Source organism: Carassius carassius, chromosome 24 (genome assembly GCF_963082965.1).
Source record: "Carassius carassius chromosome 24, fCarCar2.1, whole genome shotgun sequence".
Lineage (NCBI taxonomy): Eukaryota > Metazoa > Chordata > Actinopteri > Cypriniformes > Cyprinidae > Carassius > Carassius carassius.
The window spans coordinates 15,852,107-15,879,145 of record NC_081778.1 but is presented as its reverse complement, the minus strand read 5'-3'; the positions used below and the strand labels follow the sequence as shown (position 1 = coordinate 15,879,145).

At 40.5% G+C, this 27,039-nt stretch overlaps 1 protein-coding gene across 2 annotated transcripts in view; it reads left to right on the top strand.

Annotated features, from left to right (window-relative positions):
• Nucleotides 1–27,039, top strand: part of LOC132102947 (nectin-2-like) — a 55,476-nt gene that overhangs the window by 1,663 nt on the left and 26,774 nt on the right. For both annotated transcript variants that reach the window (XM_059507692.1, XM_059507691.1), the window contains exons 2-6: nucleotides 18,981–19,090; nucleotides 19,272–19,524; nucleotides 20,632–20,928; nucleotides 21,226–21,343; nucleotides 22,315–22,463. In XM_059507692.1, the coding sequence (XP_059363675.1) occupies nucleotides 18,981–19,090; nucleotides 19,272–19,524; nucleotides 20,632–20,928; nucleotides 21,226–21,343; nucleotides 22,315–22,463 (927 nt within the window). The remainder of the gene's footprint in view (nucleotides 1–18,980; nucleotides 19,091–19,271; nucleotides 19,525–20,631; nucleotides 20,929–21,225; nucleotides 21,344–22,314; nucleotides 22,464–27,039) is intronic.

Genomic DNA, 27,039 nt, shown 5'->3' with positions numbered 1-27,039 from the left:
GGATTTGTTTTATTTATGAACAGAACAGCAGCAGAAAAAGTCATGATTGCCTCGCGTAAGCAAACCGTATAAACGGGCCTTGTGTTTTCTTTTTTCCTCCCCTTCCCTTCGCATCCGTTTAGTTCAGTGTCCTGGGAACTTTTGCCTTTATACACAGCAGTTGTAAAATATTCTAAGGGTCAAGGTATTGTTTTGTATGCTGACCCAGTGTCCCCTGCAGACTCATTTTCATTGCACACATATTCAGAACAATTAGACCATCTTCAAACACGCTAATAAAAAAGCTTTATTTTAATAACCTAATTGTTGCTTTTGAAATTGAGAGCTATGTAGACAGGAAACAGGTTTAAGCTTGTTTTATGATTCTAAAACTTGCGCCACTTCATCTTTCTAGTTCCAGACCGAAATTTAGGCTACAGGCAGCAGAGATCTGCACAATAGAAGCTGCTGATTGTGTTATAATACCCTCCTAGTAAACACGGGTCAAAAAATGCTTGAACCTGTTGCCATAGTGACACTGTTTTCATTGAAAGCCGGGGTTAGGGGGGCCTACTGTTGCGGCGTCTCTGGCTGAATGCATCAAGTGGTGTGTGTGTTTAGGAGGAGGGGGTTCGAAAATGTTCGGCTGCTAAGATGACGAAGGCGAAGGCCAAGCTGACCTTATTCTAAACTGTGTGAGCACAGCAGTTACAGACGCACATGCAGTGATCGCGACAGCGCTGGCTCAAGTGTGTTAAACCGTGAAGAAGTGTTGAGTAAATGAGCGAGACGGTCTCCATTGTCCGCCAGTTTCACATTCTAGCAAGCATGCAGACAAAAGTAGCACTGAAACCAAGCTTTTAAGCTTCCATTTTCTCTTGTTTCCTTCCTTCCCTCCCTTCCTCTCTTTCTGCGTCCATTGCCATCCTTATCTGCTTGCTTTTGTTTGAGAGATGATTGTCATTGGTGTATTCAAATCTTCCCCCCACCCCTCCTCACTCTGACCTCAAGGCTATGCTTAATATTAGCGTCTGAGCCGGTGAAAGAACGTGGGAGGAGGTGTAGCAGTGGGCAGAGCTGATAGACTGTGGACAGAACATTGGTTTAAAAATGTTTCGTTCCTGCGAAAACTCTTACACAAGAAAACTCTTACACAAGTTCTTGCATAGAAGAAAAATTTTTTTTTCTTAGGGTGAAGAACATTTCAATATTCTAAAAAAAAAAAAAAAACTAATTTTCTACTATAGAGAACCCTATGTGTAGTGGAAAGGATCTGTGGATGTTCTTTATGGAACCATATATGCCAATAAAGAACCTTTATTTTTAAGGGTGTATATGAAGAAGTTTTACTCTTATATGGTTGTTCAGAGACTGTTACAAGACTTTTTGGGAACCATGTTTGCGGGTCATGGGTTCCGCAACAGTGATTGTGGATCTACGTAGAAGATAAGGTTGGATGTGTGTTGTAGGATTTGTGAATGGGGGAACCAAAGCTTTTAACACTTGTCGCAAGTCTGTATTTGACATGCAGCTCCGGGAATTCAGTCAATGACTAACCTTGTAATTAACATCAACCTGCACTTGTACGGACACTAGAGGGTTTCCCGCAAAGATTTATACGATATCCACTAGGGGTGTAACGGTACGTGTATTCGTACCGGACCGTTTAGGTACGGTGCACATGTACCGAATGACAGAATGCAATATTTTGTATGCGGAATATATGTACATTTTCGTGTTTCCAAACAAATATATTAAGTGGCGGAAGTCTCCGTGTTCAGCACAAATCCCACCCTGCTGCTGATTCTAAGGCCGGTGACACACTGGCTGCGTGGCGTTTCTGCTGCGTGTCAGTTGCGTGATGGCTGCCTCGCATTTTCTGTGTCTTTACACACTAGAAGCGTGCCTGGCGCACTGCTGCTACTGTAGGTGACAAAGAGGGAGACCGCCGACAGACCAGGATCTTGTCTTCACGACAACAATATCTATACTTCATGTTGAGCATAAATATAAAGCCTAATGATATAGGACACCGTCAACAGTATTGACGACAAAATAGACTATGTTTGACAGGTGCAATATGCCAGTGTGTCACCGGCCTAAGGTTTTCAAAAGGCATCACGCGAGTGTGAACATCACTACAACTAGGGAAAAATGATTGTAATTCAAACACAGCTCCAGTCGGCATTTAAACAGACCTTTGCTCTTAATTCCGATTGGTCCAACGCAATAAAACGAAATCTGAGCAGGTCTAAAAACTGAAACTGTTGATGCTGCACTTTACACTTTGGAAAAGCTATATATATATATATATATAATTTTTTTTTTTTTTTAAATATGAGCAGGCCTACAAGCTGGGATTGGTAATGCTGCACTGTAATCATAGTTATTTATTTATATTTTTCATTATATTTTATTATATGACATTGGTTTGAGACTGAGAGTATTTTATTTAGTGGAGAACTTTGCAGCAGTATTTTATTTCTTATTCTTTTTTTATTTTATATATATTTTATTAAAAAGTATTTAAAAAAAAAGTGTAAACAAATTGTTAAAAAAAGTTTATAGTAATAAACAACCTGCAGTTTAATCTTTGCGTTTCCCTTACTGTACCGAAAATGAACCGAACCGTGATTTTAAAACCGAGGTACGTACCGAACCATGATATTTGAGTACCGTTAGGCCTAAAAAAAAAATTTGTTTGGTTCCGGTTTCCGACCGACCCTGTCAATTTATGTGCGACCCAAATTTATTTTATGAGCCTGGGGAAGAACGGTCTTTCACACATCGTTAATTAAATTACAGTTTCCTTTAAATGCTGTTTTACACTTAAGTAATCCGTTAAAAACCATTAAGTATTGCATCAAAACCCTTTAACTGTCAATTCCTAAAGTGAGCTATAACTTAAGGTTTGGAAATCGTAACATTAAGAGAAACACGGGGGGAGGGGGGAGTAAACAATATATCGCGGAACAGAGAGGGCACTGACAACATGCCTACAGACAGGACATTAACATTACCAGCTTACTTTTAATATGAAACAAAGTCTCATTTGGTTATTTCACCTTTCAAATGTGGTCATTTTTTAAAGAAATGTAAACAATAAATACCGTTTTGTGGCTCTTGAATGTGTCGAACAGATCGCTGTAAGTTAGATCATCAGTTAAAACTAACTGATCGTCTCTTGCTTCTAGTTAATTTATAGCATCAAAATCAAATAAACCACATAAATGAACATAACAAAGAATGTTGTTTGACTACAAAAAGATGTCTGTACACTCCGTTTTTCAAGTTCAAATCCTCCATGTTAATCTACTATGAGATCACCTGTCAAACTCCCGCGAAGGCTTTTTGTGTGTGTGTGTGTGCGTTTTGCGTGTCTATGGCAACAACAGACTTTAAACGGGAATACAGAATCACTGTCGTAAAAGTACCGGTACACACATTTAAAATCAGCGCGCGCGCGTGTGTGTGTGTGTGTAAAACTGCCACTGGAGAAAAAAATAAATAAATTTAAAAAAAAAAAATCCCTACCAACCAATGACCTCAACTGACAACCAACCGGAACCAAACTTTTTTTTTTTTTAGGCCTTACACCCCTAATATCCACGATGGCACACAATAAAATCTAATGGGACAGATGTAATATAAGTAACTTTTGTGGTCAGGGTTATTTTCAGAATGGCTTTTTCTCTTTCTGTTCGTTTGAAAGTGGAGCTAAAATGAATCTCGTCTGGTCCTTAAAGTACTTACAGGACAAAGCTATTTCGAGTATTTCTTTTCTGACTGCCTCGCTCTATTCTTGTCACTTTCTTTCTCTTGCTCTGCTCTTAGTGGTTCAGCAGATGTCAGATCTCAGAATGCTTTCACGGCATAAGAGATTCATGGGGCTGATATGTCCAGTTAATTGGATCTTGTATTTTAGTCTTGCGCCTGGTGATGGAAAGCCAACCGACCATTGTGGCTGCAACAAGATGGTGAGAAGTGAAACAAAAGTGGCAGGGAGGAATGAGAAAGCAGGGTTCTGCTCTTGCTGTGGTTTACCATCTACTTCTAAAAGTTCCATGCGATCTCTTAGGAAGTGCAGATAAAACCTGATTCAGTGAGACACATGCACAAACATAAGGCAGCATGTAATCCTTGAGTTTACCTCCCTGTCCCATTGCATGGTGGGAGGTCAGTGACCCTCCGGGGGTCAGCAGCCAGTGGGTCTGAATAGTGGTATGTGGTTGCCAGTTTGATGTGGGAATGCCAAGGGGTTGCCAGATTGCTGTAGTAGATAATGTCTACTCATAGGGAAAATGACCACAGATCTTCCCTCTTTAAAATAGAAGCCAAATAGCATAAAAAGGAATAGGACATGAGTGTTCAGCCCCTCTTGACCAAATGCCATCCAGTTCGTATTATGATTAACATTATTCACAACCCTGAAGGTTTTTAGGATGCTGTAGCTCCTCTGTCTGGTTTGTTGGCTCCATATTCACTCAGCTCTGGTTAGTCATGAACTTGATAGAAACGGTCTCAATTTAGTGGATCATGTTCCACACTAACTTTCATTTTCCATAGAACATAAAAGAAGATATTTAGTAGAATGTCCAGACTGCTCTATTCTGTACAACCAAGGAAGGCCAGAAATGAAAATCATGAATGTAAGTTTGTATTCAACAGACTGTCCACAGTTGAAAAATGATCACAATTGTCCACACGGGCTGAACGCAACATCTTCCTACGTGAGCTGATTTACAAACTGATAATGAGTCGATTCTTCTTTTTAGTGAATCATGAACATACAGCGTGACCAGTGAGGTCTGTTTCAAAATGAATGACTCCTATAAACAAGTTCATGTAATGAATGGTTTGAATCATTGGTTTGAATCATTTTGAAACAATGACCTGTATTATTTCCAGCATCAGCAGAAAATAATTCTAAAAACTTATCAAAATCCAGCTCTATTTTTTTTTTATACATTTTCTTTATCATGGCTTCATTGGTATATGTCCTATCAAATGTAACAAACAGCATCATAAAGAAAATGTCCTATATTTGTCCCCCATAAGTTGAAATGACATGCCTACAAGTGTTTCTAACACATGCAGATGCTTTATCATTTGAGGCAGAAACATTAGATGAAGAAGTGACTGAAAGGCTTCTTTTCTTTTTGCAGAATGATTGTGTGTGTGTCCTGAGAGGTTCACAGAGGGAGGGACTAGGTGGTTAAAAGTGGTTTTGATTCCTGAGGATTTTTTAAAAGCACACTTGTGCGGTCATGAATTTAGCATGCCAGTGGTTTCAGGACTCCTCAATGCAAGCGCTCTCACACACTGGGCACAGTGGAGTGTGGGGAGATGAGGTTGTGTGGAAAGACATGTCTGGGTGGGTAGAAGTGCCTCCAAATACCTGCATAAGAAGGACTTGAATCCTACAATGGAGAGATGCATTATATTATGACTAGTGCTAAAAGAGTTTCAGTCTAGCAGTAGCATTTTAACCCATACATGTTATGACTTGGATTAGTATGTATGGAGATTTAGTGCCCGTTCACACCAAAAACACCAACAGACAATAAAGTTCTGCATATTATGCAGTGTGAGCTGCGGTTGTGTCATCTACCGCTAAAAACTCAAGCTTTTTAAATGCATGTAGATTTTGATTGGCTGTCAGTGTTCTTCTGTGGTCAGGGTTTAGCTCTCTCTCTTTTTATTGGTTGGAAAGTAGAGCTAAAATGAACCTCAACTGGATTCAGTTTGGCTGTCAAATGTTTTTAGCATGCATCAGCTTGAAAAAATAATTCTGAAAGTGATTCCAATGATATTTTTCCTGTGTTGTTGACCTTACAGCTGTGGTGTTTATACAGATAGAATTAGTAAAACGTTACTTGTAGTTATCATCTGTGGTATGAACGGGTCTTTAGTCATTAATTGTGTCATTATGCTACACGTTATGCTCCATAGGAGGGAAAATTAAAACCGCTGTCTGCGACGAAGCATATGATCTTCAGTAGCCCGGGCACCATTCACAAATCACGTAGAAGACCATCTTCCTTCTGATTAGCCTCAGTTTCTCTCCCTCACTGCTTTATGAAGTGACTGTGATATAATTTAGAAGATTGTCCTTCCTCTCCTCCTCCCTCTTTTCTCACTGTCCTCAGCGTGCCCATCTTGAGTCAGCTAGCCAGAAGCAGACAAGGAAGTGAGGCTTTGCTCTATTGATCCTGTATTGATCAGCAAGGCCAGCGATGCCCTTGCGAGTCGACACGGCTTATTGAAGACATTAAGCCTCTGCCCTGTTGGACTGACATTGCTCTGAAATGTATAGTCTCTCATTTCCAGAGGATGTCTGATCTGTTGACTTATCATCTTGTTTTTATCATTTACTTGTCGCTTTTTTTCTTTTTCCCCACTCTTTGCCCTTGTCTATCATTGTCTTTTCCTCTTCTTCTCTTCCTGAGTGCCTTGCACCTGGTCCACAGAAAGTTGTGCCAGTCCACGACGTATGGAAGCAGGACTGGATCCGAGCCAGCCAGAAATGGCCTTGTTTTTTTGTGCAGCCTCATTCCAGACCAGTAACAGCGAGCTGAATTATCTTGTTCCTGTAAGAGTGAGCAGCACAACGCTCCTCAGAGAACGCTAATGTCATTAGCATGCCCAATGTAGCGAGCTGGCAAAGAAAAACAGCCGTGACCTTTAAGATAATTTTGCCTTCTGTGAGTTCTGTTTGGTACATATGCTAAATGCTAGTGTATGTTCTCTGTAGTATTTTATAAGGTCAGTTTATTTGAAGAAATACTGTAAAATAACCAAGAACAAGTGCGTGAATCACCTAAATTAAAAGATTGTTCCCAAAGAAAACTCAGGCTTGCCTCTTTATTTATTTATTTTTAACACCACAAACCGGTTATATTTTGAAAATATCCTACGCATACATGCACGCACATAAAAAAAAGAAAAACACACACTATATATATCTGCTCAACCCCCACCCCCCCGCCCTCACTGACTGTTTGTCTTTCTTATTTCTCTACCTCAGCTTTGTTGTTTTGCTTTTTCTTTTGATTGTTTTGGACTTTGACTGGATGTTTAATTCAGTTTGCTTTGTAAAACCAGGACAGTTGATTCATCTACAGGTCAGAGTAAGTTTTGGGCGGCTGTGTCTCTGCCGTGTTTGCGGTTATTATTATGATGGGAGAGCACAGGCATGATTCTCTTCCTGATTTACCTTTCATGTAAAATCATTCTTTTAAACGCAAACAGTCTATATCCCTTTACTATTTGGATGCAGTAATGCTTTGTTCTTTTCTTCCTTCTTCCATTTCCCTTCTCTCAAGGGATGTCCATTTTTTTGCTCCCAATCACACCATTTCCTTTAAAATTGGGTCTGACCTCTCTTTACTTTTCCCAGTAGTCCCTCTTCTCTTATCTCTTTCTTTTCTTATCACATTACATGGTTCATGAAGGATAAGTCAGTGAAAATAATGTGGTGGTTCAGTTAAAGGTCAAAATACTTGCAAGAATCAGTGAGAAAATTCAGCTACGCCTGTGACATAAACAGTATATTGGGAGTAGATGACACATTTGCTACATTTTAAGCTGAATAAGGTTTTGAAAAAAAAAAAGAAGATATTTCCCATTTGCATTTGGAGGGCTGTTGAGCGAATTCTTAAACTGCTCTGATTGGCCATTGTGTACACGTGCTCAACAGATATGTCTGTGATTGGCTAAAACGATCATGACTACACACTTCACTGAGCTCTTACACAGATACACTCGGAAGCATTTGAAAGCCTTGTCTATCAGTGGATCCCTAACATATCTGCTCATAGATGGATCCGCTGATAGGAGTGTATCTGTGTAAGCGCTCGGTGAAGAGTATGAAGTGATGATCATTTTAGCCAATCACAATGCTGGCATCGTCACATTTTCAAAATTTCATTAAAAAAATTTTTTTGTATTGAATTCCTCTCTAAATGACATATAATTATTCAGTAACACAGTACCTGTCTGTCGCAGCTCAGTTGGTCAGTGATGAGTAAAGGGAACATGAAATGGTGACCATACAGGAACAGAAGGGCCATTGTGTTTGTCCCCCTATCTCTTATAGAATCACACTGCTTTTCAAACAAATGTGTGTGTGTGTGTGTGTGTGAGAGAGAGCGAGAGTAAAGAAAGCTGCTCATTGTTCTCTCAGCCGTGTCCTTTCATACAGGTAAGTGATATGGCAGCGTCGGAGGATCCACCCTTCTCTTCCATTGCTCTCTAGAGGACCGAAGAATGAAGAGAGAAGAAAATGTTCCTTAAACTCAAACTCAAACCCCTCAATGGAAAATGTTCCCCCCTCGCTCTCCTTTTTTATGGCCCTCTATTCTCCCTGAGAAGCTATGCATGATGGGGAATAAAATCGCTGCCGCAGTGGGTGAATTCCAAATAGCATTTTGGTGCGCTTGAAGGGCAATGTTGGAGGAGAACTCTACTTGTAGGGTCAGTCTAAATGAAAGTGAGACACTCAATCACTCAGTAAAGCTGTACTAGTCATTTCAAGCAAGAAAATTTGCTTTTGGTAATTTTGGTTACAGCTTCATGATTAGTTTGAACCTAATTTAGACACCACCATTGCATGTGTTTTCATAAATATATATATATATAAATTTGTTTTTTTTTTGCACCAAAACTTGTTAATATTTCTATGTGTATTTACAAAACAAAACACACAAAAAAAGTTTGGACTTTGTAAGGTTTTTAGCATTTCTGAAAGCAGTCTATTACCCTCACCAGGGCTGCATTTATTTGACCAAAGACAATTTTGCGATTATGTTCTATTTTAAAATAAACTGTCTGTCTGTCTGCCAAACGCAAATGAGATGGTCTGCTCCCTTCGGAGTGAATAGGGCATAGTTCTCACTTTCATATGAAATTTGCCTGATTTCTTTGTATAGTTGTTGTCTATTTGCATGTAGCTTTGCATGCTTAGCATCTGCTGCAATATTTTATGTATGAGTAGATTAACATGATATATGTGTGTTGTAAGGGTTTTTTTTTTAGTTTGTGAGTGATTCTTCAATGCCATAACCAAGCTCTGAGGGCAACATTGGCCTGTGAGAGAATAAAAAATAAAAGAACAGGAAAAAAGCCCCAGGCGGAGCGGCGAGCAAGGGATGTTAAATCAACTAAGTGATTAGCTCGGGAGCATTTTGATTAGGCAGATGCAGCTTAAAAGGGCAGAATTCTCCATTCAGCCTCATCTTCATCTCTCTGCATACCCCCTTGAAGTCTTAACAGTGGAAAGATTTATGTGATATGGATAATTAATAAACTGTAGTGCTGGTGACCAGTAAACCCCGCCCCCCAAAGCCTGGTTCATCCCACCCGCTCTTTCCTGAACATCTGTACCTTCCTCTTCCTCTTTCCCTTACGTCTTCCTTCCTTCCTTTACCTAAATATGTGCTGGTATACTGCTCCATCCTGTCTCTCTCTCTCTCTCTGTCAGTCTCTCTGTGTGTGGGGGAGGTCTATGGGTCCCAGGTTGTAGTGTCCTAGTTTTTGTCTCATGGTCTACCTCGTTTATTTATTGAGATGCAGAAGGAGAGAGAGGTGAATAGATGGGCGGATGGATAAAGAGATGGATGATGGAGAAGGAGATGTGTCAGGGAATGAGAGAGGAAGATTGATATTTTAACATTCAGTGGAAGTGTGGCTGACAAACAAGCAGCTCTCACATGGAGAGATTTGAGATGGATTTTTAGCATTTGAAATGGATTTGTGCAAACAACCTTATTGAGCCACATGGTTATTCTTTTCTCACCTTGTATGAGAGAAACTATTTGATGTCGTTGCTGATGAGAGCAGATGAAACAAATCTCCTTTCTTAAGCATTCTCCTTTTTTCTGATATCCCTTTTTACCTTCTCCCATTTGGTCCTTTGCTTTGATGGGAACTCAACCCACAAAAATGAAAACCTTGGTATATGGAGGGTCCCTGGCAGTACTTGGAGATTTTCAGTAGTTTCTAACTAGCAGTCAAAGACTATAGGTGCTATTTAAAGTCAATGTGAAATTAAAATGAACTTTATTTTTTCTCTTAATGCACTTTCCTGGTCTTATTGTGAATAATTAATCTGTGCCGGTACGATAAAAACAACCTCTACTTTTTACCTCATTAAATATCCCATTTCACTCAGAAATACATCACATTATGGAAGTTAAATGGGTTTTGAACGACAATTCACTGTCAAGTGGCGATGTAATGTAAGAAGCGACAGATCTTTTTTGCATATTGTTACAGCTCCAGATTATCAAAAACTTTTTTTTAAAAATTAGGCCAGGGACTTGTTTCTATATAGGTTGTTGATTGGATGGAGTCAGATCTGAATTCAAGCCCAACATGTATCACCAGAAAGAAGTCTGAGAAGGTAAAAAAAAAAAAACATGCAATTTAGTTTCAATAACATGATCAGTAACATGCATTTAGAAAATTTAGAAAATGAATTTGAGTTTGTGATGAGTTTGTGAACATGCATTTGGGAAACAAAATGCTTGAGAAATGAAAGTTGTTGTTCATTCTTCATAAATGGAAAGAAGTTTTCTGTTTTTGTTAGGTATCAGGTTAAAATTAGTTACTTTTTTGTTTACACTTAAGTAAATGTGCATGTGTGTAAATCACTTCAGATCAGAGATGCTCTAAATAATGGCTCTTTGAACTAAAGTAAATATTTTGGTTTAGTTCTCAGTGGTTGAGAGATCAATCAAGACAGACTGAAAGCAAAGCAAACAATGTAGCATTTGTATACTTTAGTGGCCATTATCAGTCAACAAATGCTTTGAAAGCTGGTGAGATGGAGATTCAAAGGCAGATGTGTGTGTTTGTGTGTACTAGTGTGTTTTTCAACAGGAGACCTCCAGTCTGATTCATCTCCTCTGTTTGATTAATTATTATCTATCAGCCATTTGCTCTCAGTGGTGACCTAGAATGAGAGAAACCTACTGCTAATGTGTGTGTGTGTGTGTCTCCATCTCCAGTGGTTACCGGAGATGGAATCTCAGAGTGGTGTTGGGGGGGCTGGGGTGTTAATTCATCTGTTGCCATGGAAATGATGCCCCCTACACATCTGATGACCTCACAGCCAATTAGATGTGTGTGTGTGTGTTTTGATTTGATTAGATTTTCCTGATCTTTATGACTCACTAAAATACAACCTACTCAACTTGGGCAGCAATTTGTTTGTGTGTCCAGTCCACAGTTTTTTTATTTTTATTTTGTAGTTGCTTTGTGTAAATGTTTAATTTTCCTTCGAAATAAATGTAAAAACAACCCAGTCACTTGAGGTGTGAGTGGCCATTTCTTCAACACACTCAGCTTCAGATGGATGTGTTTTCTCCTCTCTGCTGCGACTGCCATGCCTTGACGGTGTGGCAGGGTCTGATGAGGACATTTGCACACTCACTTGCACACTTTCCTTTGGGTTCCTTTCCTTCATCTTTGAACTCGCACAGGCCCTTCTTGTTCCAAGTGTCAGAAAAAGGGAGCTAGAGCGAGAGGAACTTCAGCTGTCTGAGGGAGTGAAAGACTCACTCAAGGGGAATGCAGAGCAGGTTACCCCCCCCCCCCCCCCCCCTACATAATTCATCTACCGCTCACCCCCACCGTGACCATCCACACACACACACACACACACCACCCTGTGTCTGTCTCTCTCCTCTGCAGGGCAGTGTCTGTGAGCTGATGGCCGTGTCTTTGTGCAGATGTGATGGGGAAACAGCTGTTGCATTTCTCTGCTCACTTGCGTTTTTTTTGTTTTTTTCTCTCTCCCTCCTCCTGTTCCACCTCTGCTTATTCCTGGAAATAAAAGGGTGATGGGTTTACGACCCATTTTTCAGTACTCCTAGTGTCCGGATCTTCTGTGGCTGATCATTCATAGATAAGCTGAGTTCCTTCACTGATCTGCTCTGGAATGTGTCAGTCGCTGTGTTTGAGGAGAAGCAGATGATGATAACCTTCTGGTCTCCCAACATCTTTGTTTATTTTAGTTTTTCAGGTTTTGTTATAAACCTCTTCTTTCGGCCTTTCGGCACATCATGTTTGAATCCAAAGTTTATCCACTTTGAATAGCAGGATGTTTTATGTGTTCATATGCGTGTCAGTTTTTGTGGAAAGAGAATCATAATTCATTGATGGATTTTATTATTATTATTCTTTTTGGTAACCATCTCCTCTCCTCTTCTTTCTCGGGTGCTAAATGATAGCAGTCTAATCTTTTCTCAGTTCTTTCTTGTCTAGTTACTTGTGTTAAATTATAACCCTCTTGTTCTTTTCTTATCGGTCTCATTACTTCTCATACTATTCTCATCTTGTTTCTTCTGTCCCGTGTTTAAGTGACAGCTTCATTCTCTTCTCATCTTTTTCTCCTTCTCACGGTTTCTCTTCTCTGCTTTCTCGGGTGTTAAAGTGACAACTGTCTCATCTCTGTCTCCTCTGCCGTCCCAGGTGTTAAAGTTCTAACGGTCTTTTTCTCTCCTCTCACCTGCAGATCCTGTCATTTCCAGCAGGTAATTAGTTAGACACCGCTGCTGGAGTGTGTGAGGGCATTTGTGTGCGCCTGTGAGCGTTTGTAATTAGCCGCGTCTCTGATGTACGAGTGTGTACGTGTGATGTGAAGAAAATCCAGGATGATCCTTTCCTAATCAAAAGTGGTGGCAAATCTCTGCTGCCTCAGATTAATCTCCATCACATCCTTTAAAAGGAGACGCTGGCAGCCAGCTCATTTAACAGCTTAATACTGCATGTGTGTGTGATTCCTTTAGCCCCTCTCGTACGTGTCATATTTAGCTCTTTGATGATCTGCTTAATGTATATTGTACCTCTGTTAGTTTCTCCCAGAAGTCAACAACGCGTATTCATGTAATCAGCTCCCTGTTCTTTCCTTCTATTTCACCCCCCTACCCCTCTCTCTTTCTGTCACCCTCTTTGAAGATCAGTATAATTATAGGGAGCTAGTTTAATTAATGGGGGGGGGGTGGATCTTGTGTGTGTGCTATCAGCAGATGTGTGACAAGTGGTGACTGATCTCTTGATTGATTTCCTCTTGTATTGTTCGACTTTGACACAACATGTGCTGATAAAACGTTTAATTTTCCAAAAGACAAGCCTCTCTGTGCCAGTGTTATCAAGAGAAACACTATCGACATTTTTGAAACGTGAAATCATTTCTGTTGGTCATTGTGATGGAGTAGATGCTAAACCTGACCTCATCCCCTCTGTCTACACACCATGTAAAATGTGTGTGTGTCCGTCTCTCTGCAGCATGAGGCTCACCGGAAAAAAAGTATAGATTTGCGATCCAGATATTTCTGTCTCTGCATTCTTCTGCTGTGAATCAGCGAGATTTATCTGTGATGATGATGCTTTATAACCAAATGAGATTTATAGTTTACTACACACACCCCAACCAGAGAGGCAGAACCTTTACAACTAACTTTTATTCCTTGTTGTGAGCTCTGTATTGACCAAAGTGATGTAATCTAAACCTAGTTTCAATGCTGCTACACCCAAGTAGTGAACCGCTTGGTAAATGTGTTCAGTGAAGCATGTCTGAGCTTAGTAAATGCGTTGCTGTCTATCCTCACACACGGCTCACCCTACCTGCCCCCTCATTCTTCTCAGACAGGCTGTTTTGTGTCTGTGTGCTTTGCTAGGCCATTTAGCTCCTTTGAGCTGAGTGTTTACTGACTCTCCGTGTGTTTACAGACGCTGTAATGAATGTATGTTCAGAAAGCGTGCTGTGAATGCATCTGAGGGGGTCTGCAGACTTTGATCCGAGCTCTAAACAGTCCTGGCTTAACCAAATTATGTGACTGATTTATTTATTTATTTACTTGTTTGCTTACTGATGTTACATTCTTAAAACCTAACAAAAAAAACTAAGTACAAGAGAGTAAGACAAAACTAAAGTCATTCTGCCTCCTGGCAGGTCCTTGACCAGCTCTTCAGAGGATTGTTTAGGTAAATGCGAGCCTGCTGTGAGCTTGTATTGTACCCGATTGAAGCCTGGTGTAATGTGATTGGCTGCGGTATCTTAGCTATGGCTGGAGATTGTGCTATCTCTTTACTTTTACCCAGAAGAGACTACCCGAATGGGTTCCCTCCTTCTGGAAAATACAGGAATCCAATTACACACCACACACAGACGGAGACGAGTGTGTTTGTATGTGTGCAGGGGAACAGAAGTAAAGGGGAACCAAAAGTGTTTAATTATCGAATTGTTCAAGGACTGGTCACGTGATCCTCTACATATCACTTACGTTTGGATTATGTACATGACGTTAAAATTGAGCACTGAAAGAAGGACTTCCTTTGCGTTGAAGATATTTATGATTTCTAGATGCAAAACAACTACTTTGAATGTGGTTTGGGCTCAGAGCAAATGTGTTTTGTAAGCTCACCTGGTTTTCAATATCAGTACTACCGAATTATAAATAAAGTGTTTCAAATGTAGTTAAAATGCTCTTCTGGGACATTTTCTGATGTTTAATCTCCACAAGGATAGCAAAACCTGTTTTTCCAGACACACGTTTCTAGATTAGTCCTCCGATTAGCTCTATAAACATTGATTGTGGCCTGTGTGTCAAGTATGTTTGGTTTTCGTTTTTCTCTAATCTTAAGGATTTTTTTGTGAGCACCAACATACAGCAATCATTTGTCTCCTAATCTGATTGGTCACCTCTGGCCAGTAACATTCAAGATACGCTGATGATTGATGGCTGTTGCAAGCCCAGAATACATGCAGGAGAAGGTTCGACGTGTCCAGCAAAACGAGAAAAAACTGTAGCGAGGCACAAACTGTCACCACCTAATCGAAAATGAGAAGCCCATGGTTTATTTGAGTGAAACACTTCTCTTTCAGTCCTTGCAAAAAGCATCTTGTTGTTATTCTTGTCTCTCTCGCTTGATCGTAAGTGGCAGATGAATAATTTAGCCTGTAGGATGGAAGTCCCTTCGCCTGGGTTATGTGTCATTCCTCTCAATCTGTGTGTGTGTGTGTGTGTGTGTTGCGCGCATTTGTACAAAGAGGCAAATACTTGATTTGTGCTTCATTTCAAGCTGCACATGGCCCTCATTCTTTCTCTCAGGCCTCATTAGCTCATAATTGTGAGTGTGTGTGTGTGTGTGTGTGTGTGTGTGTGTGTGTGTGTGTGTGTGTGTGTGGTAATAGTGAATGGGGCTGTGTGACAACTACCCTTTTTCCTGTGTGTGTGTTTGGTATCATTACCAAACATGCTTTATACAGAGATATCTGGTCAAAATTCTAACACACTATTGAAATGTTTAAATGGTGGTAGTGCATTCTGAAGGGCATCTGCTCCAGGTGGATCTGGATGCTGGTAACCAAACAGGTTACCATTGGCTTCAATGGTATGGACAAAAACATTTAATATAAATATATAACCGGTTTGGTTATCAACATTTCTTCAGATTACCTTTTTTCTGTCATACAGTCATGGGTTTGGAACAACATGAGGGTGAATAAATAATGACAGAAACCTATTGCACTTACTCGAAACAAGCAGATTGACTTGCTTACTTTTTTTGTAAAACTTTTTAATCGAATGGCTTCTCTGCTCCTGTGGCCTCATGGGATAGAAAAGTGTCCACTGGTTGAATCTTCACAATCTCAACAGATGCAGTAGGTCATCTGAGGATTGTTTACCTTCTGTTTCATGAATACTGAGTATTAGGACATCTGAGATCTGTCATTTGACATACTGCAGTTTGCATACTGCATTTGTTTTACTTCCTTAAAACAAGATGCATTTACCAAAGAAGGAAACATGTTAAAATGTTATGCAGTGAGTGTACACTGCTGCTCAAAAGTTTGGATTTGTTAAGGTTTTATTTAATGTTTTTAATTAAATAATGCTCACCGAGGCTGTGTTTATTTGTTTAAAAATACAGTAAAGCAGTTATATTGAAATAAATAGAAATGATTAAAAAAAAATTATAGCAATAGTACAGATTTTTTTTGTTTGTTTCAAAGTAAAAGTTGATTTGGAAAGTTAAACTCCTTACTGTGTTTCCTTGTTGAATAAAAGTGTAAATTCCAAAAAACACACACACAAAAAAAATTATCTTGTTTTAGTCTTTTTTTTCTTTTTTCCCAGTATATGGGAAGCCATGGTTGGAATTCAAACTGTATCTTTGTGTCAAGTTTCCTCTCATTTCTAGATTTTCAGTCTCCTTTCTACTGTCTCTATCAATAAAAAGTGTAAAAAATCCCCAAAAACAGAAGGTACAGTTTCACACTTTGAGACATCTGCGTATGCACATAAATGTTTACTGTACGCGCAAACACACGCACGTCCGCGCTCCCCACAGACCCCCTCCAGCTGTTCATCTCCGTCTGTTCCCAGCCCTCAGTCTTTATTCCTCTCTCTGCTCACATCAGCTGTGTCATGAATGATTCGCATTCACTCACTGGACATCTCCATTTTCCTGCTTCCCACACATTTACTCTGATTTTGTGTGAGTATGAGTGATAATGAGCTCTGCGGATAGAACCTGTATGCTCCGTCATCTGTCCTTGTGATATAAAATGAAGGTCTACTCACACACACACACACACACATACTCAATTGGTAGTCACAGCACGTTGTCTCCCATCTAAACTCTTACTCTGGGTGCTCATCTATCACCGTCCGCTCTGGACTGAACCGTTTTCTCCCAGAATGGAAGGATGAGGAGCAGATTTAAGGCAGCAGTCTTCCGTGTGTGTGTGTGTGTGTGACATGATGATGGGTGACAGGCCTCTAAATGGTGGTGTGTGATTTACATAAACGCCCTCTAAGTGTGTGTGTGTGTGTGTGTGTGTGTGTGGCATGTCATCTGCAGGCAGCAAGCACACAGAAACACTCTTGACACAGCCTCTGTCTCTCATTCGGTTTTACATGCTGCTTTTTTAGTTTTATACTAATGGAAACGAAGTTGACGTATGGATGAACAGCCTTTTTAATTGGTAGCTATATTTCTATTTTTTTTTTCTTTTTCTTTTAACTTTTCCTCGGATCCTAGTTCAGACGATAGAAAATGTTTCAGTGGACAAAAAAACTCTCAGATGTGAAAAAACTAGAGGTGACAGTGGACCTTTAAGATCACCTGTGCAGTGTATATATACTGTATAATAGAAGGGACTGTATGTGTATCCCTTTACAGCCTTTTTCATTTGCGAGAAATATGCCATCTGCACTGACTGAGGTGGTATGTATCTCTCATGTGCTTTCAGTTTATTACATCTCTCTATCTTCTACCCCCTTCCCTCCTTTCCATTTCCACACCGTGCTGCTGTATGTTGAGGTGAGAAGTGAATGTGTTTAGCATCCTGATGGACTGTTGACCCCCTCTACACATCAGTGTAATGACCTATCCTCACTTTCCATCCAGAGAGACGGGGAGAGAGGGAGATTTTCAATAACAGGGCTCAGCGGTGCTAAAAGCAGGCTCAGAAGTAATCGCTTCGATGGACACACACACACACACACACACACAGAGGCGCACCCTCGTCTCAGATTGAGCACCTGCAAGAGACCGAAAGAGACTTAGTGGGGTCCAAAAGACAGATGCAAAGGCACATGCTTTCATTTTTCTAATTTTATTGTTTTATTAATACAAATGTATTACTTCTACAAATTATATTATCAGCATCACAATTTAGGAGAAAAGTTCAAATGAAAATGAACTTGAATTTGAGAGGGTTTAGTTTGCACTTCCACACCTGCTGTATTTTACTGACAGCATCACCGAAGCTCCACAAATTTGTATAAAATCCAGATGGTCAGGTTCTCCAGCATGATTCATCCAGAGAGCATGTCGAGTTTCAACAGAAGAAGACAAAGAGTCACATTATTAATGTCACAAACTGATTCCAAAACTAAAAATTTGGAATCCCATATTTACAACGTGGACTTTTGAACACCACTGTCTGTTCCTGATAAAACTAATAAGGAAGCAAATGAGAGTTCCCATAAAACATGTTTACTTTTTCAAGTGCTTTCTTTTTCTTTCCCTCTGAATTTCACAGTTTTGATGAGGCGGGGTTTTCTCATTTGTGAGTTTCGGTCTTTTCAGCTGGTTAGCAGACCAACCTGTTTAACTAGTTTTATACCTACATCTCACCTTTGGTCGCATTAGCGAAATTTTGCATGCTAAAATGGTCCATTGTTTATTGTCAATAGTGTACACATTGAAGACTTCACATTGAAGTCACTTTCAAACCAGTCAGCTTTCTGTTAGTCAGCACGGTGGATTCACAGTCAACTTGATGTGAAATCTGCGCAAATCTCACGCAAATTCCTGATTGCACAGATTCTTATTGAAATGAATGTATTTTGACAGCAAAAGTTAAGTAAAAAAAAAAAAAAAAAGGTATATGTGACCGTACATTTATGCATTAGATTTGCCACTTTTAGAAGGCCACAGTAGAGCGAGAGAGGACAGGAAATGATGGGGAAGAATGGAATCGGAAATTGCTGAGTTGTAAGTCCGCATGAGCACTCTGAGATATATACAGTGCTCCCATGACACTAAACTGTGTTTTGTGTGAAATTTTCATTTCTTTACCACTTTATACCCCCACTGATGTGCGCACACACACAACACACACTCACATACTCGTTGAATGGGTTCTGTCAGGGTTGTGGTGGATGATGAATGCTTCCTGCAGAGAGCGAGCTGAATGTTTTTTTCTTTCATAGATATTTTCACATACGCTTGCACGCACACATTCACATCTAAATTCGCACCCTCTCACACCCCGGCTGGGATCAGAAACATTGGCCTACTTGCTGTTTTGTTGTTACCTCATTTATCATTTATTTCGCTTTCCCTGAACTCCTAGACTATACTTGTATGTGCTGAATTTCTCTCTGGTGCGTTCAGTGAGGTGGTCGCGGGTCACCTGAATTTAGCCGGACAGAAGTGAAGGTTGTTTCCTGTTCTCAGGGCCTTTTCTCTTTTCTTTCCAGGGTCGCTGGCTCAGCATGTGAGAGTGGAGCCAGAAGTTGTGTCATATCCTGGTCAGACAGTGACACTGCGATGCCAGTTTCAGAACCCAGGCACAACACAGCTCACTCAGGTTTGAATTCACCTGTTTCCTGCCAGTCTAAAGCAGAGCTGTGAAAGCCAACGATTAAGAGTTTGTAGAAAACTTATTTACTGTAGTTGAAGTAAGAACTTTCTGAAAGCATCTGATGTGCTGTAAGCATCAGTTGGTTGTCATCTGAATAGATTTTGGTTTTGTTTCTGTTGGCATGCAGGTGTCATGGATCTTTGAACCGACTAATGGAGATCGAACCAACATTGCAGTATTCCATCCAAATTTTGGAGCAAATTACCCAACAAGTTCCCCTTTATCAGGACGTGTCAGTTTTATAACAGATCCGCCCTCTTTGGAGAGCCCATCCATTAAGATCAGAGAAGTGAAGATGACCGATGAAGGCCGATATATCTGTGAATATGCCACCTACCCTTCTGGCAACGAACAGGGAGTCACTTCGCTGATCATGCTGGGTGAGTATGTGTTTATGTGGGCAGGAGGAAAAGAAACATCAACAACTGCAATGACTAATAAATAAAATAATTTTAAAAAAAGTGATCATAAATATATATTTATTTTTTTTATAAAATGTGTATGTATTTACGTGTATAGCTTTATTAAAATGCTTGGTGTGCATTCATCAGATTAGAAATATATCGTTAATATTATTTAGTTTGCATATTGTTTGAAGATATTTTTCTTCAATAAAATAGGGGGAAATTGAGTTTTTTTTTTTTTTTTTAGAAATGGTTTGAAAAAAAAATTCACAAATCAGTTTTTCAGTAATATTTTTTAATATCCAATTATGATTAATTGAAATATATACCCCCCCCCCCCCCATAAAATACAAGGGAAAATAGATTTTGTAAATCCAATTAATCCCAAAAAAACATTCAACAATCAGGAGCATAAGGCATTTTTTTTATCTGATTATTTGCTGTACTAATTGATAGACAGCATTATTTTAAATAAAAAAAAACTGGGGGAAATGTGTTTTTACGAACAAATAATACAATTAGTATAAAAAAAAAAAAAATTGACAACATTTTTTGGGTGGGGGAGAGGACTGTAACGACAAGTGACAGCTTGAATCGATTATCAAAATATATTTTTTTCGGTTGCAGCCTTGGTCTGTTTCATGGAGTATGTGTGTGTACGCATACTCGCTCTCCTGTCTGTGTCTGTTTGTGGGCTTAAAGGGGATTTATAAATGGTATTGTCAGATCAATTGTGCTGCTGTTAATGTGTGTGAAATGTGGCAGTAACCTTGGCCAGTCTCTCGCTCGCTTGCCCCTCCCCTCCTCTCTCTCTCCCTGCTATTGATCTGCCTGCTTATCATGCTGAGAGGTCGTCACTTCCCTGTCATTCCCCGTCTCCCCTGCTTTTCTCTTTTCCCTCTCTTTGATGTCTTTCTCAGAGTGAAACGTGAGTACAATGTGAGCGCTGTGCTAGCGTGTGGCAGAACAAGCACAGCTGTGATCTTCCCGTCTCCACTTCCTCCCCTCCTCCTCTCATCTTCCCCTTATCCTCCTTCACATTATAGCATCAAATAAAGGTCATACTCTCTCTCTTTCCCACAGCTAAACCGAAGAACTTAGCTACAATTGTCACAGTTCCCGCCGGCAAAACCCCAGTCATCGTGGCGCGCTGTGAATCATCCAATGGCCGTCCGGCAGCGACTATTTCTTGGTCCACAGCGCTTAACGGAAATGTGACTGCGCCGATTGAGACGAAAAATCCTGATAATACGATCACCGTCCAGAGTGTCTACATGCTGGCTCCACAGCCGTCGGATAATGGCAAAGACATCAGCTGCGTGGTGTCACACCGTACCATGACCCAACCCGAGACCTTCCCGATGAAACTTGTTGTTGAATGTAAGATTTCAGCCAGACCATGAAATACACCAGATTCTACTGATCCAAAGGCTGTTACGCTAAGCATTCCCTGATGCTATAGCTTAGAAATGCTTTAGTGAGTCATGTCTCTATTGGTCCAGGCCAGTAATGTGTCTACACAATATGCCAGACATTAGTAACGGCCGTCAAGCAAATTACCCTGAGGCTTTACAGTGCTGCTTGGACCAGAAACACAAACTAAGCTAAACTCATTCTAAAAGGCTAGTAATTTGATCCTTCGATTTACTTTTTTTTTTTTCTCTCTCTCTCTGTCAGATCCTCCCCAGGTGCAGATCGTAGGGTATGATAACAACTGGTACAGGGGTCGGACAAGTGCATTTTTGACCTGTCAGGCAGATGGAAACCCCAGCCCCACCACTGTCACCTGGAAAACGTGAGCATTTCTCTTCGCTTTCAGTTTTGAATAGTCTCACCCTTAAACGGGGTTTACACTGTAGATTTGTAGGCAGGATTTTAACTGTCTTTCAAATATTTTAAAAGACATTTAATTTAGCAAAATGTCCAGTCTTTGATTGTTTCCTGCAGGGTTATCCAATCCTTCTGCTTGAGACCCCCTTTTTTGCATAGTTTAGCTCCAGAACAACTGCTTACAAGTTCTTTGTGTTCCTGAAGAGCTTTATTAACTGGTTCAGGTGTGTTCACCATTGTCCAAACCTGCTCCCAAAGAGCTGCCTTCCAGTCATGTTTAACTCTAATCCTAATGAAACACATCTGAACCAGCTAATCCTAGTCTTCAGGATTACTAGAAGCTTCCAGGCAAGTGTGTTGGGGCAGACTGAAGTTAAACTCTGCGAAACATTGGCCCGCTAGCAGCAGGATTGGACACCTCTGGCCTATGCACAGAATCTTGTTTTCCAACAAAGTTTTGGCGGTGTCAAAAGTTGTACAAAACTGTCATGCAGTTTGAGGGCTCTTATGAAATTCAACTGGAAGACTGGGACCAAAGTCTTGGCTTGGCCCATTTGAGATCATCTTGTACAGTCTGACAAACAACAAATACAAAACACAAAAAATTGTACAGTGTGCACCCGACTTAAGATAATGCCCATAGACCACCTATTCCATTCATGAACCCTCTGATGCATACTGCACACTTCTGGCACCCTCTATTCTGATTGGCTGGTTTTGACAAAAGTTCTGGGAGACACGTTTGTGCATTTTTTTTTTTTTTTTTTTCAACCTCAGGATGTTCTTGTGGTACCAACAATTACAGATAAACTCGCATTTAAAGGGCATGTAAAAACGTACTTAACGTGCTTAAGTGGGCAGTAATTGGCCAGAATAAGATGTGGACCAGTTCTATCAGAAACGCTGTGCTAATATTGTCTGGATTTTGTCCCTCAGTTTGTCTGGACTGATGCCTGAAACGGTGCAGGTGCAGGAAAATCGGCTCGCTGTGCAGAAGGTGGATGACACCCTCAACACCACCTTCATCTGTGAGGTCAGAAACAGTCTGGGATACGGCAGAGATCAGATCTCCGTCTTCGTGAGGGGTGAGTCTGTCTGTATAGTATTTGATTACAGGTTCCTCACACATTTCCACTGGGGTGAGTGTGAGGTGGTGACATGGGCAATAGTTGGAAAAATAAGACCTAATTTCAGACAAGCAAGGGGTTACAGTTCAGACAGAAGGCAGTTTGTTGGCACTTTTCTCATCTGTATGCGTTTTGTTCGTCACTCTATTTATCCTCAAGAACTCCCTGCATACACTGTCATCCCTCAGCCTTCAGCTGTTCCTGACTAGTCTGATAGTGTCTGATAGTGTATTTTATTTTAGTCTGGGACTTTCTTGATCTGGAAAAACATGTCTGAAAATGGCACACAGTTCCCATAATATTCTGATGGATGCTTCCTAAAGAAAGGAGCGTGAGTGTGACTGTGTTTGGGTGAGGTTGAGTGCAGCTGTATTTGGGTGGTGTTGAACAGTGTCTGTAAATGTTCTCACACATTGGGTCATACATTTGAAAGAAGTCACGTGTTTAGAAATAGATTTTTATAAATTGAAATAGAAATATTAGAAATATTTTATAAGTTGAAATAGATATATTTTGTAACACTTGATTAATTTAATGCATGTTTGCAGAATAAGTATTAGGTATTAAAGTATAGTAAATATTAATTTATTCTTTAAAAAATAAATAAATAAATAAAATTATATATATATATATATATATATTGAATGGTAATGAATATAGGCTGCTTTTCAGTTACTGAACCCCTATCTTCAGGTCTTTCATTTCTAGTGAGGGAATCTTAACCCGATATGATTGGATTATATAAATCAATTATATTCTTTCTAAATTTCAATTTACAAATGTAGAAAAGTAGAATGTTCTATCCATCTGGTCTTTATTGACAAAATCAATAAATTTTAGGGACTTTCAAATTGTCCTCTCCTAGCTTTTTCTGGCCCATTCTGATGTCCTGTGACAGGCTGATGGAATAAAATATCCACATGGTTGACTGCAGAGGGATTGAGCTGCTTTAGTGCTGAGCAAGAATAATAACTCTTAGGTAATGTGGAGGCCAAGGTGCTTTTCTCTCACAACTTGGATTTTAAAAGCTTTTTACCTTCCTCCATTTCCCTCGCTATCCTCTCTCTCTGTTTTTCTCTCTCTCTCTCTCTCTCTCTCTCTCTCCTGCACATACGTGTCCTTGCAGATCAGTGTGGCTTGAAGGCTGATCTTTGCTCATTTGGAAAAAATTGCATTCCCCTACCAAACTCTAAACTGACAACGTCTTGCCTTCCCTCCTCTATTGGTTCCTCCCATATTCTCACGGAGTGAAAACAAGAGAAAATGATGAGCAGGAAGAGACGGAACCAAGAGAGGAGGGTGGAGCGGATGAACGCTGGTGGCATTTCAACCCCCTTGGGAACCTACGGCTCTCCCATCGCACGTGCATCCTCTCACTCTCCTCCCCTCTTCCGCTCCCATTACTTCCATCCTCTTTGCTCCAAACTCTCTTGCTTTGTTAGCCTGAACCACTTCTGTGCCTTCCAAACCTGCTACCCACCCTCCTTCTCCAACCATCTCCTCACAAAAGAGGCTCTCGGCGAGGATAAGTAAGTCACTGCTGTTTCAGCTCCCGGCCTCTTATCCTCCTGTCAAAGGAAGAGCGGAAGGGAAATGCTAATCAATGCTGTAATGCAAAGCCAGCCTGTGCTGTGCATGTGCGGGCAAAATGTGTTGTGTTCGATTGGTGTTCACAGGGTATAGTGTAGGAATCAGGTGCAAGAGGAGATATGTTCTGTGGAGCGCCGCGGGACGTAGCTGTGGAGCTGTGCAGCCGTTTTGACAGCCATGAAATGGCCACTACCTTCTCAGTAGTCTGGCTGTCTTCGCCCCTGGTAACCATCTCCATGGTGACTAAGGTTGGCCCGCACAGATCTTGTCTCTGTGTTCCTCCTGAAAACATGAGAGCAGAACAGAGATACCTTGAAGCGTGTTTTGTAGCTCCACCACTGGAACCAGTGCTGAGGGATTCCAACTACGAATCCAAATTGTTTCTAAACACTGTGCCTCATGTTGCTCTCAGGCTAACCTATATTCAACCCCCACTTCTCTCTATCTCCACTCTCTCTCTCTCTCTCTCTCTCTCTCTCTCTCTCTCTCTCTCTCTCTCTCTCTCTCTCTCTCTCTCTCTCTCTCTCTCTCTCTCTCTCTCTCTCTCTCTCTCTCTCTCTCTCTCTCTCTCTCTCTCTCTCTCTCTCTCTCTCTCTCTCTCTCTCTCTCTCTCTCTCTCTCTCTCTCTCTCTCTCTCTCTCTCTCTCTCTCTCTCTCTCTGCTCCATCATTCATTTTCAACTCTGGAGATTCTGTCATGTTCTCCATCCAGCTGTCATGGAAAAAAAAATATCCTCCCCTGCCTTGTCCTGCTCTCTTCTTTCCAATGATGTGACAGGAAAAAAATTAAATAAAATGTGAGGCATTCAGAGACATTTTTTTCCCCTCTTGTCTGTCTGGGAAGGCTCCATGAGTTTCATTCATCCACTCAGCCATTCACTTTGAGTCTTTCAGAGCGCTAATATGTCCATTTATTATTATACTGCCAGTACTTAGAGAAAGATAAAGAGACTACATTAGTGGTAATACAATATAATTAGCGCTGTTCACTAGGAGAGTATCACTTTTACTGTTGCTCATGCTTAAAGGGATATTTCTACCAAAATTGTTACGGTCATGTCATTCCGAACTTGTATGACTTCGTTTCTTTTGTGAAACATGAGAATGGGTAGGCTGATGACAGGATTTTTATTTTTTGGATAAATTGATCCCTTTAAGTAACTTTTAACAAAAGCAAAAGGGGTAGATCTTTTCTGCCATTATGTGACAGGCATACGAGTGAAATGGATTAACGGTAAAAAAATATAGTTTGCAGACTTAGTGCTGTCATTCAGTTGTTTATGGGAATGGAATCAGATCTGAATGTGAAAGCTTGCAGTCGACTGTAAAAGGGGTGTGGCTTATGCAGACTAAATAATTGGAGAAATCCGGCATACGACACCAGAGAGAAGTCTGCCGTGTCACTGGAAGGTCAAGATATGAAATTTTGATGATAAAAGATCAAACTAATTTTTAAAAATGAAACGCATGCATGGATGAATTCTATAATTCAATGAATTAGAAAAGTTTCACTTTATACCGACTTTAAGCTGCCTCTGTCCTTAACTTCTTGAGGGGCAGAAAATATTCGTATGTCTTTCTTCTTGGATTACAGCTTAGTTAGTCAAGCAGTAGATATTATTTATTAGATTTTTTTATTTTAAATATTGCTTATGAGAAATTTGTGACTTCTTGGTCTTTGTCTTCTCTTGAATCCACTCTGAACATTGTTGCAACTTCAGACAATGTAGCAGCGTGCTGAAAACGACTCAGAGCACCATTTTAGTCGTGTGCCAACACCCTGGCATTGTGACAGGGCTTCGGCATGGGCAGGAACTCCTATGCGACTGTTTGTATGTGTGAAACCTTCCGATAATGGAGCCATGTAGATCCGTGGGTGTGTGTCTGGCCGCTATATGATCAGACTGTCATGTATAATTCAGAGGACTCGGGCAGGCAGTGAGAGATTGACTCAAAGATCAGAATAGCATGCTCACTCTGACTGAAACAGTGGGAGGGAGAGGTGTATGTGTATGAGCGAGGAGTACGCCACAGTGGGTGGCTAACGGGGACACGGCGACTGAGGCAGTCAGACGTGATTGTGTTCCTGTTGTTTCTGCAAGAAAAACCAATGATAATCAATGAGAAATGTAAGGGTTCGAGATGATGATGAGGTTGTTTATTTTGGGTGTTAACACATGCACTGCTCTCCTTCAGCAATGCTAGTCACGTCTTCACACACTCATTTAAACTTATACACGCATTTGCTGCACCGAGAAAGAAGCTGTGCACTGTTGTGTTTGTGGCTTCAAGGCCGATGTGTCTGTCTGCTGTCTCCCCCTGCCTATCCCAGCCTTCTGTCTTACGCCTTCCTTCCTCTCATCCGTCCATCTGTCCATTCATCAACCAGCCATCTGTCTCTTTGTCCATCATCCTCTATTTTCTGTTTTATGTGAGGGTGCATGCTAGTGCCTTGTTTCCATCTCTTAGTGTGCAGTTGTAAGTGTAAAGGCTGCAAACTGACCTTATGGTAAACTGTTGCCCTTAAGGAATAGAAAAAAATGTCACCATCTCACATACATTCACATGATTCAACATACACGTACACACACACAAACACATTTGCATTCATACACACTGTGTGAGGAACTAGAAATATTTTCTTCCGTCTTGTAAAGATCCCATGAAATCACCTTTGCCTGTTGAAATCACGTATTTTCTATTGCGTGAATGATTCCGTGTTTTTTAATGAATCATTTACGTTACTAAACAAATACGCAGTTTTGGGTCTCAAAAAGACTCTGGGGGACTCATTTAACAAGTCATCATATTAACGAACTGAATTAACTAATGCATCTTTTTGTGAACAAGGGTTTACTGACCAACTGAATGAGACAGGCATGTAGTTTGTTCAGTTTGGCATGTGTGTCTTGTTCACAACAAGTAGAGGAAAAGGCTTATGAGAG